The sequence below is a fragment of the Eurytemora carolleeae genome, unplaced genomic scaffold (assembly GCF_000591075.1).
Source record: "Eurytemora carolleeae unplaced genomic scaffold, Eaff_2.0 scaffold267, whole genome shotgun sequence".
Lineage (NCBI taxonomy): Eukaryota > Metazoa > Arthropoda > Copepoda > Calanoida > Temoridae > Eurytemora > Eurytemora carolleeae.
This window is the reverse complement of record NW_019396281.1, coordinates 213739-231881: the sequence shown is the minus strand read 5'-3', so window position 1 is coordinate 231881 and position 18143 is coordinate 213739. Positions and strand designations below refer to the sequence as shown.

Sequence of the window (18143 nt, the reverse complement as noted above, 5' to 3'; positions counted from 1 at the left end):
TTTGAACTTTTACATTTTTGCCAACCTACTTTCACATACAACTACTATTCTTGATATTTGAAACAACCACAAAATTCTCCTATACCTGGCTTTTTTCAAAATATGTAATTCGCCATTTTTGCACCGTGAATATTACTGGAGATAATAATAATGTCGTTTAGATTTCAATTTCCTTAATAACAAAAATTGTCCAAATCTTAATTCTTCAGATCTCCGGTAATATTGAAAGCACTAAAAAGAAGTCTCTTTATCCAATGAAAATGTCTGTGCAGAAATTCATCAGAATGTAGAAAAGCTGACAAACCAACAGACTTTTTTACAACAATTTTACAACACTCAATTAAGAATATACAACACTCAATTAAGAATATACAACACTTAATTAAGAATATTTGACACTCAATTAAGAATATACAGCACTCAATTAAGAATATGGAGAGCATTTTTTTTCAATTTACATTTTTTATCTTTCAGTTTTTTCTCATACAAAAACAGAAGAACCAACATCTAAACTTAAAATATTTATTTTATAACATAAAACTATAAATGCAAAGATATATATTTTTATCTCATAAAACATTAGATTCCATATTGTTAGTTCTAGCTGCTGGTTTATCCCATCATACAGTTTCTAAAACATTACATGTAAACAATTCATGTAAACAATACATGTAAACAATACATGTAAACATTACAATACAGTGTACAACCAACACCAAATAAAATTGGGAAATATGATTCTCAAAATAATACATTCCCGTGAAGAGAAAAGGATTTGGTTAGCCAGGCTTACGCCAATTTCCCTGTAAGCAGCTTAGTGACAAGGGATTGCAAGAAAATGTTTACCATTGTATACTGCATAAAGATATATATATAGAATATATATAAAATATATATAAAAATATATATAAGTATATACAGAATATTTATAAAATATATATAAGAATATATATAAGTATATACAAGAATATTCATAAAATATGTATAAGAATATAAACAAAATTGAAGATCAAATAAAGGAAAAAAATCGAAATCAATAAGAATAACGCCAACTTAAAGTCATAGCGATTAAGATTTATCGAAAAGAAGGATTTACAGGGATCACCTGAAAACTCTGGAATAGGAATTCGACCTTTAAACTCAATTTATGACTTTTAATAGCACATTGAACATGAGGCAATGCAATGGTTCAATGTAAATAGACACATTTAACTTAATAAGTAATCTAATAACTTTCAAGTAATGCTATTTGCTTTAAACAAGAGCAAATGCACTTAAAGAAATGCTATAATGTAGTCTTCCTATTCCACAGTTTTCTGGTTATGACTGTAGTAAGATTAAGATTGAAGTTTTAAACGAAAGTCTGAAAATTGAAAAAAAATTTAGGATCATAATGGAACAACGGTATCTACGATGAATACAATTTTGACCAAACTAGCCCTGAGAAGCAAAACCATTGTTGACATTACTCCCAGAAACTGCAGAACACTTTTTCCTGACTTTCTTCATTCCATGAAAGAGATATCTAAGGAGTTTTACCTCTCCAAGGTTCCAGGTCAATATCCGGGATAGATGTACAGTCTACCAGGTCCAAGTTCTCCTTGTACACAAACACATCACGGGGCACAGACCTGTACATTTTTTCCATTTTCAAAAAATATTATAAGTAATTTAGTCGATAAACAGATTAGACAGATAGAGGCGCGGATACAGGGGGGGGGGGTCGGAGCAGTGAAGGGGGGAAACAATTGCTACCCCTACTTGGTACCAAAGTTTAACCCTGAGAAAAATATATGCAAAAAACCAGCGAAAAACGAACAAACGGAAAGCACATCACTAAATATAAGTCGGCACAACTTCCGCTCTTTTATTGTGCAGATATTTGTTCATCAAGTTCTTGGTAATGGTGATTTAGTTATGCAAGTTATTTTTGCACTGTAACAATATTCTATTCCTTGACCTGATATTATCTCCATTGTCGCAAAGCATCTTCCCAAAACTAATCTTCATTAGCTGATTGAGCTGATCAGATGTAAACTGTTGATTCTCAAACCAGAACCTATGTGGAGAACAATTGTGCAGTTTTAAAAGATCCAACTAGAACTTTTTCAAATAAAGACATAAGAACCTTTCAATATATGGACTAAGAACCTTTTCAATATATGGACTAGGAACCTTTTCAATATATAGACTAGGAACCTTTTCAATATATGGACTAGGAACCTTTTCAATATATAGACTAGGAACCTTTTCAATATATGGACTAGGAACTTTTTCAATATATAGACTAGGAACCTTTTCAATATATAGACTAGGAACCTTTTCAATATATAGACTAGGAACCTTTTCAACTATGGACTAGGAACCTTTTCAAATATGGACCAAGAACCTTTTCAAATATAAACTAGGAACCTTTCAACCATAGACTAGAAGTCTTGTCAAATATGGACCAAGAACCTTTTCAAATATGGACTAGGAACCTTTTTAAATATGGACTAGGAACCTTTTAAATATGGACTAGGAACTTTTTCAAATATGGACCAGGAACCTTTTCAAATATAGACTAGGAAAGGAACCTTTTCAAATATAGACTAGGAACCTTTTCAAATATAGACTAGGAACCTTTTCAAATATAGACTAGAAGCCTTATCAAATATGGACAGAGAACCTTTTCAAATATGGACAAAGAACCTTTTCAAATATGGACAAAGAACCATTTCAAATATATACTAGAAACCTTTTCAAATTTTCAAAAACCACGAAAATGTTATGTTCTTAGCTTGGTTTAAAAATTTAAGTTGCATGGGTCGACTTTTATAGACAAGCCTAGTTTTAGGGAAAAGCTGAGTTTCCATGCTAGTATACGAATAAGATATTTAACAACATTTAAGAGATAATTTTTTTCGAGAAACAGCGCATAGCGCCATGGACGCCTAGCGATGTTCATAATTATTAATAAATTCCACCTTTAAATTGGCTGATAGACGTTTATTTCTTTATACATATGTTAATATCTTAAATCATTCCACCTCTAAATTAAAATAATAAAATAATTAATGGCTTCACCTGTCCCCTTCACGTAATCTTCGGAAACTTTCAACTATAAAAAACCTTTGAAATTCAGATTCATAAATTACTAAACAAAAAAATATAAATCCAAAAAATGAAAAATGAAAGAAAAACTCAGTTTTAAAGTTTTGTTCCTTGAAGGCAGAGAAATGTTGGTCCTAGCCTTGTTCCTTCCAACAGCTTCTAAAATAAAACAGCTCAGCTTTTAAAACCAGCTTATAAAAACAGCTTCTAAACACAGCTTATAAAGTAGCCTCTAAAAATAGCTCCATCAGCTTTTGAAAAACAGTTTCAAAAAAAAATGATTTTGAAAACCAGCTTGAAAAACAGCTTTTACAACAGCTTCTTAAAAACATGTTTTGAAACAAGAATTCTTAAAAAACAGCTTTAAGGTTTAACAGCTTATAAGTTATAACAGCAAGCTAAAACACATCTTAAAAAAATAGTTTTAAAGTAAACAGCTAATATAAAATATAAATTATATAAAAAGACTCCGATTAAAAACTCATTAATTTATTTTACCTCTGAAAATCCTCCAACAACCAGATCTATGTTTGCAGGTGTACTGTACAGATGACGTAGTTCTCCTAGTATACGCTCGTCCTGAAAATTATATTCAATTTAAGACAAAGGAATAGAGTCTTTGCCACAAACTCTGATTTTCTAATTCCTATATCTTTGCAATCCAATGTCGTAGACCTTAAATATGATTTCTGTTAGACCAAATAATCTAAGTAGGAAAGATTACATGATTAGGTATTAAAGATATAGAATATTTTACGGACAGTGTATGTACAAGATGATTTAAGAAAAAAAGACCCCCCCCCCCAAGCCAAACTGGAGTAACCTATGAAATGACGAGAATAAAGTGAAATCGTTAGCATTACCACAAATTATTTAAATCTCTCTAACCCAAAATATTGCCTTGAAGTATAATTCATTCTGAATTTCTTTCCCGTGGTTTTGAGGTTTGCTCTCTTTTCAGCCAAGGGGGTTAATTTAAGCATTTATTCTTTATTCAATAAATTGTACAAAGTCAGCGTAAATTTGTAAAGTTTTGTAATGACTAATTTCCCTGAATCTCAGCATAAGCAGAGTAATCTATAAATAAACTTTGCTTGTCTGTTTGTTTGTATCCAATAAACGTCATAACAACCAATCCGATCGGGTCCCACATTTTTTATGCAACTCTTGAGATCATAAGGAAGGTTTATAAATGATCAAATAACAACAATTTGTCTCCAAAAAATCGATTTTTTTTTAAATTGTGAAAAGCCACGAAATATATAATCAAATCCACGAACTTTTTGTTATTGTTTTATATAATGTACACAGAGATGATCCACACAAAAAGAGCCAAAATTATAGGATGTAAAAGAAGATGCGCCCTAAAAGCCAAGTACTTCTAAAACTACCTGGATCAAGGGCCATAGATCCCTCCAGGTTTTAATATTTGCAATACCACAGAACTTGAGGAAATCAACATAGGGCGGTATACCATGATCCCGTCCTCGCTGAATATTAGAGGCTGCGAGGTCACTACCGTGAACTTTTTCCATCTAAACATGACTAGGTTTAAAAAATTAAATAGTTTATATAATTTCTGAAGTTTTCAGTTCGATTCTTTCGGGTTCAGTATAATCCTTAGTTTTCAAGGACACTTTTCAATTTTGCTCCCTGCGTTCTATTTTTTTCTTCATAAAAATGATTTTATCGAAAAGTATAATCTTAAGAAAATATTTCAGCCAAGTTTTAATTAATAATGTTATTTATAATTGATAATAGCCACACAAATTAAAATGAAAATTATATTACTCAACCTTGAATAGATTATCTACAATCTCTCTGCTGTAGGAGTCCCTGGGATCAATCATCTAAACATCATTTTATCTCATTTTCGATCTCATTTTCTAACGAACTAAATTTTTATTATTACTATAGTTTAGGGCATCAGAAATTTCGCCATTTTGCAAAAATTATCGTTTCGCGAGTTTTTCGATATAAAAAATAAAAATTGATTCTAGAAACTTGGAAAAAACTGGACCTTGTTCCTAGTTGAGATCATTCCCATTAATAGTGAATCTATTCCCTTTTCTAGAATTAGATTCGGGTTCAACATGGAATCACTGAAGGGAATTGTCTCTAAAACATGCAAGGATAAGTTACTAAATATATCAACTATTTTCAACATTATTCAAATCAACACTAAATCTGTTAATAAGTGAAATATAATGAAATGTCCTGTCTGAGACCTAAGACATGCCTTGGCTAAGACATGCCTTGGCTAAGACATGCCTTGACTAAGACATGCCTTGGCTATGTCTTGTCTTGGCTATGAAAATGTCTTGGCTGTGAAATGTCTTGGCTATGAAATGTCTTGGCTATAGAAATGTCTTGTCTATAAAATGTTCTTTCGACGACTACGAGACTAGGAAAGACCTGTTTAAGAAATGTCATGTCTACAAAATGTCCTATGGATTAAATCTCTTGTCTATGAAATTATAATGTCCAACACCTTAAACACAGGTTTCATATTATAATTCTTTCCCATCCTGACTTCGTATTTAGATTGAGGGGAAGGGGGGGGGGGAGGTTATCTCTACCTGGTTTCATTTTATAATCCTTTAAGAAGTTGACAACATCATCTATAGAAGGATGGGGCGCTCTAAAAAATTCATTATTATTCTATTTTCAGGAATAAAAAACGACCCCTGCCCCTCCCACTACCTCCTCTTACCCTCCCCCCTCACCCTTGAGAAAAAGATTTGGGAGAAAAATGGGTAAATGCTATGAATATTTATAATATGCCCATGCTATAAATAATTATAAAACATGTTCCAACCTGAGTGCTTAAGATACAAATGCTATGAATTTTATAAAAAACAACCTGAAGGCTGAAGATACAAATGCTATGAATTTTATAAAAAACATGTACCAACCTGAAGGCTGAAGATACAAATGCTATAAATTTTATAAAAAACATGTTCCAACCTGAATGCTTAAGATACAAATGCTATGAATTTTATAAAAAACCTGTACCAACCTGAATTCTTAAGATACAAATGCTATGAATTTTTATACCAACCTGAATGCTTAAGATACAAAAGCTATAAATTTTATAAAATACATGTACCAACCTGAAGGCTGAAGATACAAATGAGTTTGAAAGAGAAGGATTAATATTAGGATTATATCCCCTGTATTTACCCAACATCTTCATACCAACAGATCCTGGTAAATAAAAACGAAATATCAATAATAGAAGTCATTTAAAAACATTACGGATTTCTCGCATCAAAATATAATATTTTATTCTTTGCAATCTGATGATATTTAATCTAACAGAATTCAAAGATCGAAATTTAAAAGCTCAACGAAATGTAAAAAGAATGTAAAATTATATTTTGAGGAGAGTAATCAATTACTTCCAGTGTCATCGATATTATATAAGTAACATGCCTGCCTGATTCACAACAGTTCCCTTTCAGCATTTAAGTTCTCAATGATCCAGAATCGTTTTTCTAGCTAAAGTTTTAAAAGCTAATAATTTCCTCCATTGTTTCAAAAGCAGCATTTGCAAGAAAACTACAGAAAATGAAAGAATATCTTTTAAGGGTGTCGTTAACGCACATGTTAATCTAGCGTAATTAAACGCAACAATACGGAAAACTATCACCTAATTGTGTTAGTAAGTACTCTCTTTCATGAATAATCACCTAATTTTGTGTGTAAATACTCTCTATAATGAATAATCACCTAATTGTGTTGGTAAATACTCTCTATAATGAATAATCACCTAGTTGTGTTGGTAAGTAGTCTCTATCATGAATAATCACCTAATTGTGTCGGTAAGTAGTCTCTATAATGAATAATCACCTAGTTGTGTTGGTAAATACTCTCTATCATTAATAATCACCTAGTTGTGCTGGTAAATACTCTCTATCATGAATAATCACCTAGCTGTGCTGGTAAATACTCTCTATCATGAATAATCACCTAATTGTGTCGGTAAGTAGTCTCTATAATGAATAATCACCTAGTTGTGTTGGTAAGTACTCTCTATAATGAATAATCACCTAGTTGTGTTGGTAAGTACACTCTATAATGCATAATCACCTAGTTGTGTTGGTAAGTAGTCTCTATAATGAATAATCACCTAGTTGTGTTGGTAAATACTCTCTATAATGAATAATCACCTAATTGTGTCGGTAAGTAGTCTCTATAATGAATAATCACCTAATTGTGTTGGTAAGTAGTCTCTATAATGAATAATCACCTAATTGTGTTGGTAAGTACTCTCTATAATGAATAATCACCTAATTGTGCAGGTACATACTCTCTATAATGAATAATCACCTAATTGTGTTGGTAAGTAGTCTCTATAATGAATAATCACCTAATTGTGTGGGTAAGTAGTCTCTATAATAAATAATCACCTAATTGTGTTGGTAAGTAGTCTCTATAATGAATAATCACCTAATTGTGCTGGTAAGTACTCTCTATAATGAATAATCACCTGGTTGTGCTGGTGAGTAGTCTCTATAATGAATAATCACCTAATTGTGTTGGTATGTAGTCTCTATGATGAATAATCACTTAATTGTGTGGGTAAGTACTCTCTATAATGAATAATCACCTAATTGTGTGGGTAAGTAGTCTCTATAATGAATAATCTGATTGAAGGCGCCAATAATCTTCCTCGCTTCATAGAACAGAGTTCCTGCTTTCCAGTGTGGGTTTATTTTCCTGAAAGCAGTACTTAAAATCCAAGCTTTAAATTTAAAGTAAAAAATATAAAGAAATAAATAACAAACGAAATTTTCAACATTTCAGTATATTTAGAGGAAGTTGGCTTGAGTATGAGATGTAGTAAAGAAAAAACTCTTGATTTATCAATTTAGATGCCTTGAAGGGAGGGATATATCCTGGTATACCTGAGACAATGAACCAGACGGTTGTGTTCTCTCATATGAATGACATGTATTGAAGGGATGAATATATCCTGGTATACCTAAGACTATGAACCAGACGGTTGTGTTCTCTCATATGAATGACATGTATTGAAAGGATATATCCTGGTATACCTGAGACTATGAACCAGACGGTTGTGTTCTCTCATATGAATGACATATATTGCATGTAAGGGATATATCCTGGTATACCTGAGACTATGAACCAGACGGTTGTGTTCTCTCATATGAATGACATGTATTGATGGGATATACCCTGTTATACCTGAGACTATGAACCAGAGGGTTGTGTTCTCTCATATGAATGACATGTATTGAAGGGATATATCCTGGTATACCTGAGACTATGAACCAGACGGTTGTGTTCTCTCATATGAATGACATGAATTGAAGTAAGGGATATATGTTGGTTTACTCGTTCATCTCCAGCCACAAAACATTTATGAGGTACACTGCGCTGCCTGAATACAATTAATGGTTTAAAATATTGGATTATTTGGAAAAATTTGCACTGCCAAAACAAAACAGAAGTTTTTTTGTTCGGAAATGTATCATAATCAACGAGGGCATTAATTTCCTTAGTTTTGTTCAGTGGTATGATCAAAAAAAAAAAATTAAGAAGATTCCTTAAAAAGGGCCAAACTTAAAAAAAGGGAAAAAAAACCTCATGCTGAGGCAACAGAACATATTGCTGTTTGAAATTCGAATCACAAAATTACTTTCAAAATCCGTCATCCCTATCAAATCAAATGTATCCGCTTACAAGCATAAAGCTGGAACTCCTGTGTCTGTTGTAGGTAAAAGTGGTTTCCCACCAAAATTAGAAGGTTCTCCTGTCGCTAATTCTCCAGTAGATAAATCCATTAATAAGCTAGAAACTTCTTTGCTAACTCCATACACCTAATCAATCAATCAATATAAAAATTCTAAAACTGAAGGGAGTTTTTGCAAAAAATGAAAGGGGGTATAGGCTTATGTCGAAAAATTATCGATGGTGATCGCCACTTATAGTACTTCTATCTGTTGCCTTTTTAAGGAGAAAAGGAGAAAAAGACTCATACAGAATAACATAGCGTTCATACAAATTCAGAAAGTTGCAACATTCGACTCGGATTGTAAAAAATCAATAATATCCCAACAAATCATTCAGAAATTATAACCTACTATCATCGATAAATTTTCGACGTATTTGGACAAAGTTAATATTTAATAATATCTTTTACTTGTTTGGCTTGGTTTTTGGTTCAATTATTTTCGTGAAAATATGCAATATTTCGCGAAAAAAAATTCGAAATGCAACCAAAAATTTTCGCATTTTTTCGCGAAAAGTTTTGTTCACTGGAAACCCTAGATCGGACACACAAACAGAGGTTACTCCCCTGAGATCTCTAAGAGCAAGTAAAGAATCTAACAAGAGATCTCTAAGGTAAGGTAAAAAAAACTAACCTGAGATCTCAAAAGGAAGGTTAAGAAACTAATCTGAAATCCCTATGAGAAGGTAAAGAAACTAACCTGAGATCTATAAATTAAGGTGTAGAAACTAACATGAAATCTCTATGAGAAAAAGAAACTAACCTAAAACCTCTATGAGAAGATAAAGAAACCAACCTGAAATCGCTATGAGAAGATAACGAAACTAACATGAAAACTCTGAGAAGATAAAGAAACTAACTAGTTTTCAAACAGTTTTTGCCGATTTGTCATGATAAACTTTTAAGAAATCCAGCATATTGTTTTTTTCTCTCTATATATTCAACAAATAAATATACATTATACAAACAATGATAAGTTTCAATTATGCAAATTGTCAGGTTACCTAATGTCGGTTACAAAATTGTTGGTTACGAAATTGTCAGATTACCAAATTGTAGGTTACCAAATTGTTAGTCACCAAATTGTTGGTTACCAAATTGTCCATTACCAAATTGTCGGGTTACCAAATTGTCAGTTTACCCAATTGTTAGTTGCTAAATTTTTAGTCACCAAATTGGTAATTACAAAATGTTAGTTAGTAAATTAGTTACCAGAAATCCGCCAAGAGAAGGTAAAGAACCTAGCCTGAGATCTTAGAGAATGTAAAGAAACTAAACCGATACCTCTAAAAGAAGGTAAAGAAACTAACCTGAAAAAGATAAAGACACTAACCTATGATCTCTAAGAGAAGGTAAAAAACCTAGCCTAAGTTCTAAGAGAAAAATAAAGAAAATAACCTGAGATCTCCGAGAGATTGTAAAGATACTAACCTGAGATCTAAGAATGTTAAGATACTAACCTGAGATCTAAGAAGGTAAAGATACTAACCTGAGATCTTAGAGAAGGTAAAGAAACTAACCCGAGACCTTTAAGAGAAGGTTAAGAAACTAACCTGAGGCATCTAGAGAAGGTAAAGATACTAACCTGAGATCTAAGAATGTTAAGATACTAACCTGAGATCTAAGAGGGTAAAGATACTAACCTGAGATCTAAGAGGGTAAAGATACTAACCTGAGATCTAAGAATGTTAAGATACTAGCCTGAGATCTAAGAAGGTACAGATACTAACGTGAGATCTAAGAATGTTAAGATACTAACCTGAGATCTAAGAGGGTAAAGATAATAACCTGAGATCTAAGAGGGTGCAGATACCAACCTGAGATCTAAGAATGTTAAGATACTAACCTGAGATCTAAGAAGGTAAAGATACTAACCTAAGATCTAAGAAGGTAAAGCTACTAACCTGAGATCTAAGAGGGTAAAGATACTAACCTGAGATCTAAGAGGGTACAGATAATAACCTGAGATCTAAGAATGTTAAGATACTAACCTGAGATCTAAGAAGGTACAGATACTAACCTGAGATCTAAGAATGTTAAGATACTAATTTGAGATCTAAGAGGGTAAACCTACTAACCTGAGATCTAAGAGGGTACAGATACTAACCTGAGATCTAAGAATGTTAAGATACTAACCTGAGATCTAAGAATGTTAAGATACAAACCTGAGATCAAAGAATGTTAAGATACTAACCTGAGATCTAAGAGGCTAAAGATACTAATCTGAGATCTAAGAATGTTAAGATACTAAACTGAGATCTAAGATTGTTATGATACTAACCTGAGATCTAAGAATGTTAAGATACTAACCTGAGATCTAAGAATGTTAAGATACTAACCTGAAATCTAAGAATGTTCAGATACTAACCTGAGTGTTAAGATACTAACCTGAGATCTAAGAATGTTAAGATACTAACCTGAGATGCATCAATGTAGGAAGTCACGTCGTTGATCTGTTCACGATATTTCAGATCAGTTCCTTAATAATAAAACCAGGATCACCACTCATTTATAATGGACAAGATTTAGAGATTTATGGATCTGCAGTTTAATTAGAACCGAGCTAAAATTTTGGTTTATGTTAACCGAGCTCAACTACTGGTTTAGTTAGAACCGAGCTCAACTACAGATTTAGTTAGAACCGAGCTCAACGACAGGTTTAGTTAGAACCCAGCTAAACTACTGGTTTAGTTAGAACCTAGCTCAACTACAGGTTTAGTTAGAACCCAGCTCAACTACTGGTTTAGTTAGAACCGAGCTCAACTACTGGTTTAGTTAGAACCCAGCTCAACTACAGGTTTAGTTAGAACCCAGCTCAACTACTGGTTTAGTTAGAACCCAGCTCAACTACTGGTTTAGTTAGAACCCAGCTCAACTACTGGTTTAGTTAGAACCAAGCTCAATTACTGGTTTAGTTAGAACCGAGCTCAACTACTGGTTTAGTTAGAACCCAGCTCAACTACTGGTTTAGTTAGAACCAAGCTCAACTATTGGTTTAGTTAAAACCGAGCTCAACTACTGGTTTATTTAGAACCAAACTTAGCCACAGGTTTAGTTGGAACAGAGCTCAAATTATTAAAATTGGTAAGCCCCCCTATAACATGTAGTTGAAAAACTTCTCCCTCATTCATAAATTCTTTAATGTAGTTTTCTATACATCTTGTATTAACGTATTTACCTGAAAAACATGCAGGACTGTTCCTCCTAAAGTTAATACACCCTTCAGTAAAGCTGGGATCCTGATGAGGAACAGGGATGGGAAAACAGGGCTCAGAGAAGATACAGGAATCATTACAGGACACTCCTACCAATTTATATCTATACAACTGGGAATTAATTAAGTTTTAAGAAATTGTTGATAAAATAATTCTATGAATATTAAGTATATAATTTCCATAATAGAGTTTAAAAAGAAAAAGTCAGAAAGATTAAACATTTAAAGAACTTTATTTACCTTTAAAGCATTTTCCCCCTTAAGCATAATGAAAATAATTATATTAACAACAAATTGGGATTCTTCAGAATATATATATTGGGGTTTAATAAACCAGTTTCAGATTAGAACTAGTTTGCTTAACCATCTCAAAAACCGGTTACTTACAACTCGATTAATTTATTATTTAAATTAAGAATCCACCACAATTGAAGCCCAAACATGTAGGTACTAGGTTAACTAAGAACTAGATATTACCAGTTTCAAATGATGCTCTTGTGGTAGCTGGAGCAGAATCTATAATATCATGAGCTAACCATTGACCCCAGAACATAACTAAACTAGTTTGTGTTCTCTCGTACTGCGTCTGAACAAAGTAAGAGCATAAACAGATATATTTTAGTTTGTTGAAATATTTCAAAGAGTAGCAATTGAACTCAAGTGTTGAGTGCTATATTTTGTATCTGTTCAAACAAAAATTCATACTTTTGTAATTCCATCAGTATGAAGAAATTTCATCAGGGTAGTATTAGATCGGTTGAACGTTCTTTGGTCATTTATGACCTATCAAACACTACTCCAGGATTATTTATTGTGGCTTAGAATTTCATTTAACACCAAAATAAAGTTTTGCGGACATTTTTGATGTGCAAAAAGACTATTATTATCTGGTTTTATCAAAAGTGAGAAAGCGGTAGAAAATAACATGAATGGCGATTACTTTTTTTTCAACCTATAAAAATCCACTTTTAGGATTTCAATTGAATAGAAGATAATTTACCCTGCGAGCTCTGAGACGAATATTACTGACAAGCCTGGCACTGGGGAGAGAATATCCGTTATATAATTCATCATCAACAACACCTGCAGTTATTGATATTAAACAAGAACGAGTTTTAAGGCGACCGATATTTTTACCTATAGGTCTGCTAAATCCATCAGAGTAAATTGGTTTTATTAATCTCCGGTTGACTGTGCCCGCAGCCCCCCAGTTGGTGTTGACGAGATTGTTGCAGGAACCATTGAAAGTTCTATACTCTAGGTCCTGGTAGGAACACACAGTTGGAGCAGGCAAAACCGTACATCCGGGCAGGTCTGGAGACGGAGACCTCATTTTAACAGTTTCCTTGAAAGTATGGAACTTTAATGCCCCTCACGTACTTCTAACATGCTACATCTGAGAATTTGTAATATATGTGCTCATTTGACTGTCTTATTAGAAGTGCTAGAAACTAGTTTTATCAACACAAACTATAGTTAACAAATTGGTCGGAGCTTTTCTGAGTGGGGTAGTAAGCCCAAGCCTCACTAATAGTTGTTTATTTAGTTTAAACTAAAATTCCTGCTCAGAACTAATTTATTTAGTTTAAACCAGTTCCTGCTCAGAACTAATATATTTAGTTTAAACCTGTTCCTGCTCAGAACTAATATATTCAGTTTAAACCAGTTCCTGCTCAGAACTAATATATTCAGTTTAAACCAGTTCCTGCTCAGAACTAATATATATAGTTTAAACCAGTTCCTGCTCAGAACTAATATATTTAGTTTAAACCAGTTCCTGCTCAGAACTAATATATATAGTTTAAACCAGTTCCTGCTCAGAACTAATATATTTAGTTAAAACCTGTTCCTGCTCAGAACTAATATATTTAGTTTAAACCAGTTCCTGCTCAGAACTAATACGTCGCATTGAAATGTACACAAATCCTATACCCCCTACCGTAAGTATAAATATCTCGTATATATGTGAAAATCATATGGCATGCCCCAATCATTGATACCTTAATCGTTGAATCCTGAATTGACAGTAAGAATCCTGATGTCAAACCTTTAATATTTAAATTTCACACTGAGAGAGTTAAAGGTCACAGAAATTTTAAGAATTAACTTTAAAGGCCAGTAACCAATTATTTTTCTAAAAGTTGATGTGGCCCTCATAACACACAAATATCTTTATATAACTGAAGCTATCAATGATGTGGCCTTAATAACACACAAATATTTTTATACAACTGAAGCTATCAATGATGTGGCCCTCATAACACACAAATATTTTTATACAACTGAAGCTATCAATGATGTGACCCTCGTAACACACAAATATCTTTATACAACTGAAGCGATCAATGATGTCGCCCTCGTAACACACAAATATCTTTATATAATTTCAGCTATCAATGATGTGTCCCTCATAACACACAACTATCTTTATACAACTGTAGCTATCACTGATGTGGCCCTCGTAACACACAAATATCTTTATACAACTTAAGCTATCAATGATGTGGCCCTCGTAATACACAACTATCTTTATACACCTGAAGCGATCAATGTTGTGGCCCTCGTAACACACAAATATCTTTATATAATTTCAGCTATCAATGATGTGGCCCTCGTAACGCACAAATATCTTTATATAATTTAAGCTATCAATGATATGGCCCTTGTTACACACAAATATCTTTATATAATTTAAGCTATCAATGATATGGCCCTCGTAACACAAATATCTTTATATAACTGAAGCTATCAATGATGTGGCCCTCGTAACATACAAAAATCTTCATATAATTTAAGCTATCAATGATATGTCTCTCGTAACACACAAATATCTTTAAATAATTTAAGCTTTCTATGATATGGCCCTCGTAACACACAAATATCTTTATATAATTTAAGCTATCGATGATGTGGTCCTCGTAACACACAAATATCTTTATATAACTGAAGCTATCAATGATGTGGCCCTCGTAACATACAAATATCTTTATACAACTGAAGCTATCAATGATGTGGCCCTCCTAACACACAATTATCTTTATATAACTGAAGCTATCAATGATGTGGCCCTCGTAACACACAAATACAACTGAAGCTAACAATGATGTGGCCCTCGTAGCATACAAATATCTTAATAAAACTGAAGCTATCAATGAAATTAAAACAAAAGTTGCAGATCAGTTTAAAAGATGATTATAAAATGAGCCTTCCTTGTAAATTATTTTCATTGTATTTCACATGAGCAGCTAAATGTTCAGCTCTCAGCAAACTTCTGGCATAATAAGGAGACTCAGGTTTTAGTCCTTCTACCTAAATAAAATGACATTAGAACGTCTTCAGGCAAATTTCATTATTATAAGAACGAAAGTTTATACCTGTACCATGCACTGAATAGTCAAATAAAGGATGTAAACCTTCTGTATTTAAGCTTTTACCTGATTTTTTAGCTCATTTTTACCCGTTTTTCAGAACTTTTTTAGTTGTATTTCAGCTCATTTTACCTCACATTTTTACCTGTATTTTAGCACAATTTTAGTAGTATTTCAGTACATTTTTAGTTGTATTTCATCCCATTTTTACCTGTATTTCAGCCCATTTTTAGTTGTATTTCAGCCCATTTTTAGTTGTATTTCAGCACATTTTTACCTGTAATTCAGCACATATTTAGTTGTTTTTCAGCTCATTTTTACCTGTATTTCAGAACATATTTAGTTTTATTTCAGCTTATTTTTACCTGTATTTCAGAACATACTAAGTTGTTTTTTTGCTTATTTTACCTGTATTTCAGCACATCTTTAGTTTATTTCAGCTCATTTTTAGTTGTATTTCAGCACATTTTTAGTTGTATTTTAGCATATTTTTAGTCGTATTTTCAGCATATTTTTACGCATTTTAACTCAATTTTACCTGTATTTTAGCTGGATCCGAACTAGTTTCACCCCAAGCATTTCGTGCTACACACCTGAGAAAAATCACATTAAATATTATTTCAGTAAATTATTTCGACTTTCTTAACAGTTTTAGGGCAAGATAAATAATTAATTAAACTGCCAAAACCAAAAGGATAAGAAAATAGAAGCATTGAGAGTATTAAGAGACAATGAAGAAAAATGGGATTAGTTTCTTAGAAAATTTACAGTAAATTTTCTAAGCACTCAAATTTGAGGACAGTACAACAGAAGTATCAATAAATAAAACTATGATTGATCTTAGATTTTAAAACTAATTCCTTTAATCATGTCACGTGTTGAAATTCTAGTCCTTCAGATAATCATTGCTGACAAATTAAGATGATTTCATCCTTCAAAACAAGAGAATACCTGTAACTAGTTTGATCTGCATGTCCTATATGCTGAATCTCTAGGATTCCATATTTCTGCCTTATTCTCTGGTCTAACCGTACTACCACCCATTCACCCCTCACATCCTGCAGACAAAGGAATTCGGATCAAGATTAAATTTTATTTCCGTAAGGTTAAATCTTCTGAGATTTCTGATGGCACAAAATACCTTTTGAAAGGGAGTGTTCGCGAAAAATTAAAAAGGGTTAGGTTGATCACAATTTTGTTATCGATTGATCAGTACCAATACAAGTTCAAACTGATGCTTATATGAGTAACTGGTATGAATAATTTTTCATAGACTTAAAAAATTGAAAAATGAAAATAAATTCTGAACTGATTTAGATCTAATAGACAGTTAGGTAAAGATTATTTTCATCACACTCTTTATAAGTTTTCGTGAACAATCCCTTTAAGACCTGAAAATATATTAATTTCCACCTGTTTTATCCACTCTACAGTTGGGAAAGGCTGTCCCTGTACTTTACAGTGAAGGAACACACTCTCAGTTTCATGAACAACTTGATCTTCAGGACTAAGATAGAACTTACTAAAATATCACTAGCAAAAAAGGACGCTTACAAAAACGGCGTTATCATAAATAAAGCATACAAAAATGACCTAGAACAAAAATGCCTCCAACAAAATTGGCAAGCGCCCTAATAAATTTGCCATTTATCGGAGCGCAATTTTAAACTGAATAGTTTTTTTCTTCCACTTCCGTCATCTTATGTAAATAATCGCGTATTAAAATATATCCTGAATATTTAAGAATAAAAATGTTTTTATTATTTACCCTTTGATGATTATCGGGGGAAAATTTTCCCCAGATTTATCCTGATGGGTTGGAACACCTTCGTACAATCATTTAAACAGAAAAGTAATTATTTCAGAATAAATTTTGTAGAAATAAATAAATCATTTATTAATATATATTTGATTTCAAACGATTCCTTGAGTGCTCATAAGTAGAAAAAGAGAACATATTAACGTTGCAAACATCCTAAAAAAATAAATAAATTATCGGTACAATCATTATGTTTGCAGGAATCATGGCTTCTGGTATTAGTTACAGGTATTAACTGTTACAGGAATTATGGTTACAACATCATAGTTCCAGGAATTATTATGGTTCCAGGAATTATTTTGGTTCCAGGAATTATTATGGTTCCAGGAATTATTTCTATGCAGGAACTATGTCGACAAATTAAGCCTACAGGAATGCCGGGTACTAATCTCGCTGTTACAGCTGTAGTTAGTTTAAATAAATAAAAAAAGCAACAATTCTGACAATATTTTGACATAAATAATTTTATCTAAATGCTGAAGAACTGTTACCTCTTTTCACTTCTCAGCTTTGACCTGGAGCTATCGAGTTTAACTAAGAAGATTCTAAAGTTGACTAAGCATGTTGAGCACAAATTTACGTACTTTATGTACATGAGTATTCAGAACCTGAAGTTAAAACTTAAAACAGTTTATCGGTATGAAACCCAGTTTTGTAAAACTTGTTTTTAGATTTATTTAAATTTAAATATTTACATCAACATATTTTAGAAGAAAGGTAGATTTAGCTCCAAAAAAATCGTGACAGTAACGGTGCCAAATATGGTCAATATTTTATCATTTTATAAATACAAAACTTTCATTAATTTGCACTATTAAAAGTTTCAGACTCCAGTTAGTGAAACCTGTCATATTTTAGAGGCCGTTCCTTCCATAAACTACATTGGTCGAC

At 32.4% G+C, this 18143-nt stretch overlaps 1 protein-coding gene across 1 annotated transcript; it reads right to left on the bottom strand.

The window, feature by feature from the left end:
* Window positions 1–508: 508 nt before the first annotated feature.
* LOC111700090 (peroxidasin-like protein) lies at window positions 509–17860 on the bottom strand. Its single transcript, XM_023470905.1, has 26 exons — window positions 17744–17860; window positions 17359–17408; window positions 17202–17259; window positions 16847–16940; window positions 16385–16491; window positions 15972–16026; window positions 15275–15374; window positions 13203–13379; window positions 13066–13148; window positions 12543–12651; window positions 12030–12155; window positions 11269–11330; window positions 8803–8939; window positions 8378–8500; window positions 7706–7815; window positions 6207–6300; window positions 5673–5734; window positions 5114–5211; window positions 4890–4943; window positions 4485–4628; window positions 3592–3672; window positions 3204–3252; window positions 3067–3100; window positions 1961–2059; window positions 1540–1631; window positions 509–631 (listed from the first exon to the last, which is right to left on the bottom strand). The coding sequence occupies exons 1-26, from the start codon at window positions 17845–17847 to the stop codon at window positions 621–623; spliced, it is 2313 nt and encodes a 770-aa protein (XP_023326673.1). The 5' UTR covers window positions 17848–17860; the 3' UTR covers window positions 509–620.
* Window positions 17861–18143: the final 283 nt, after the last annotated feature.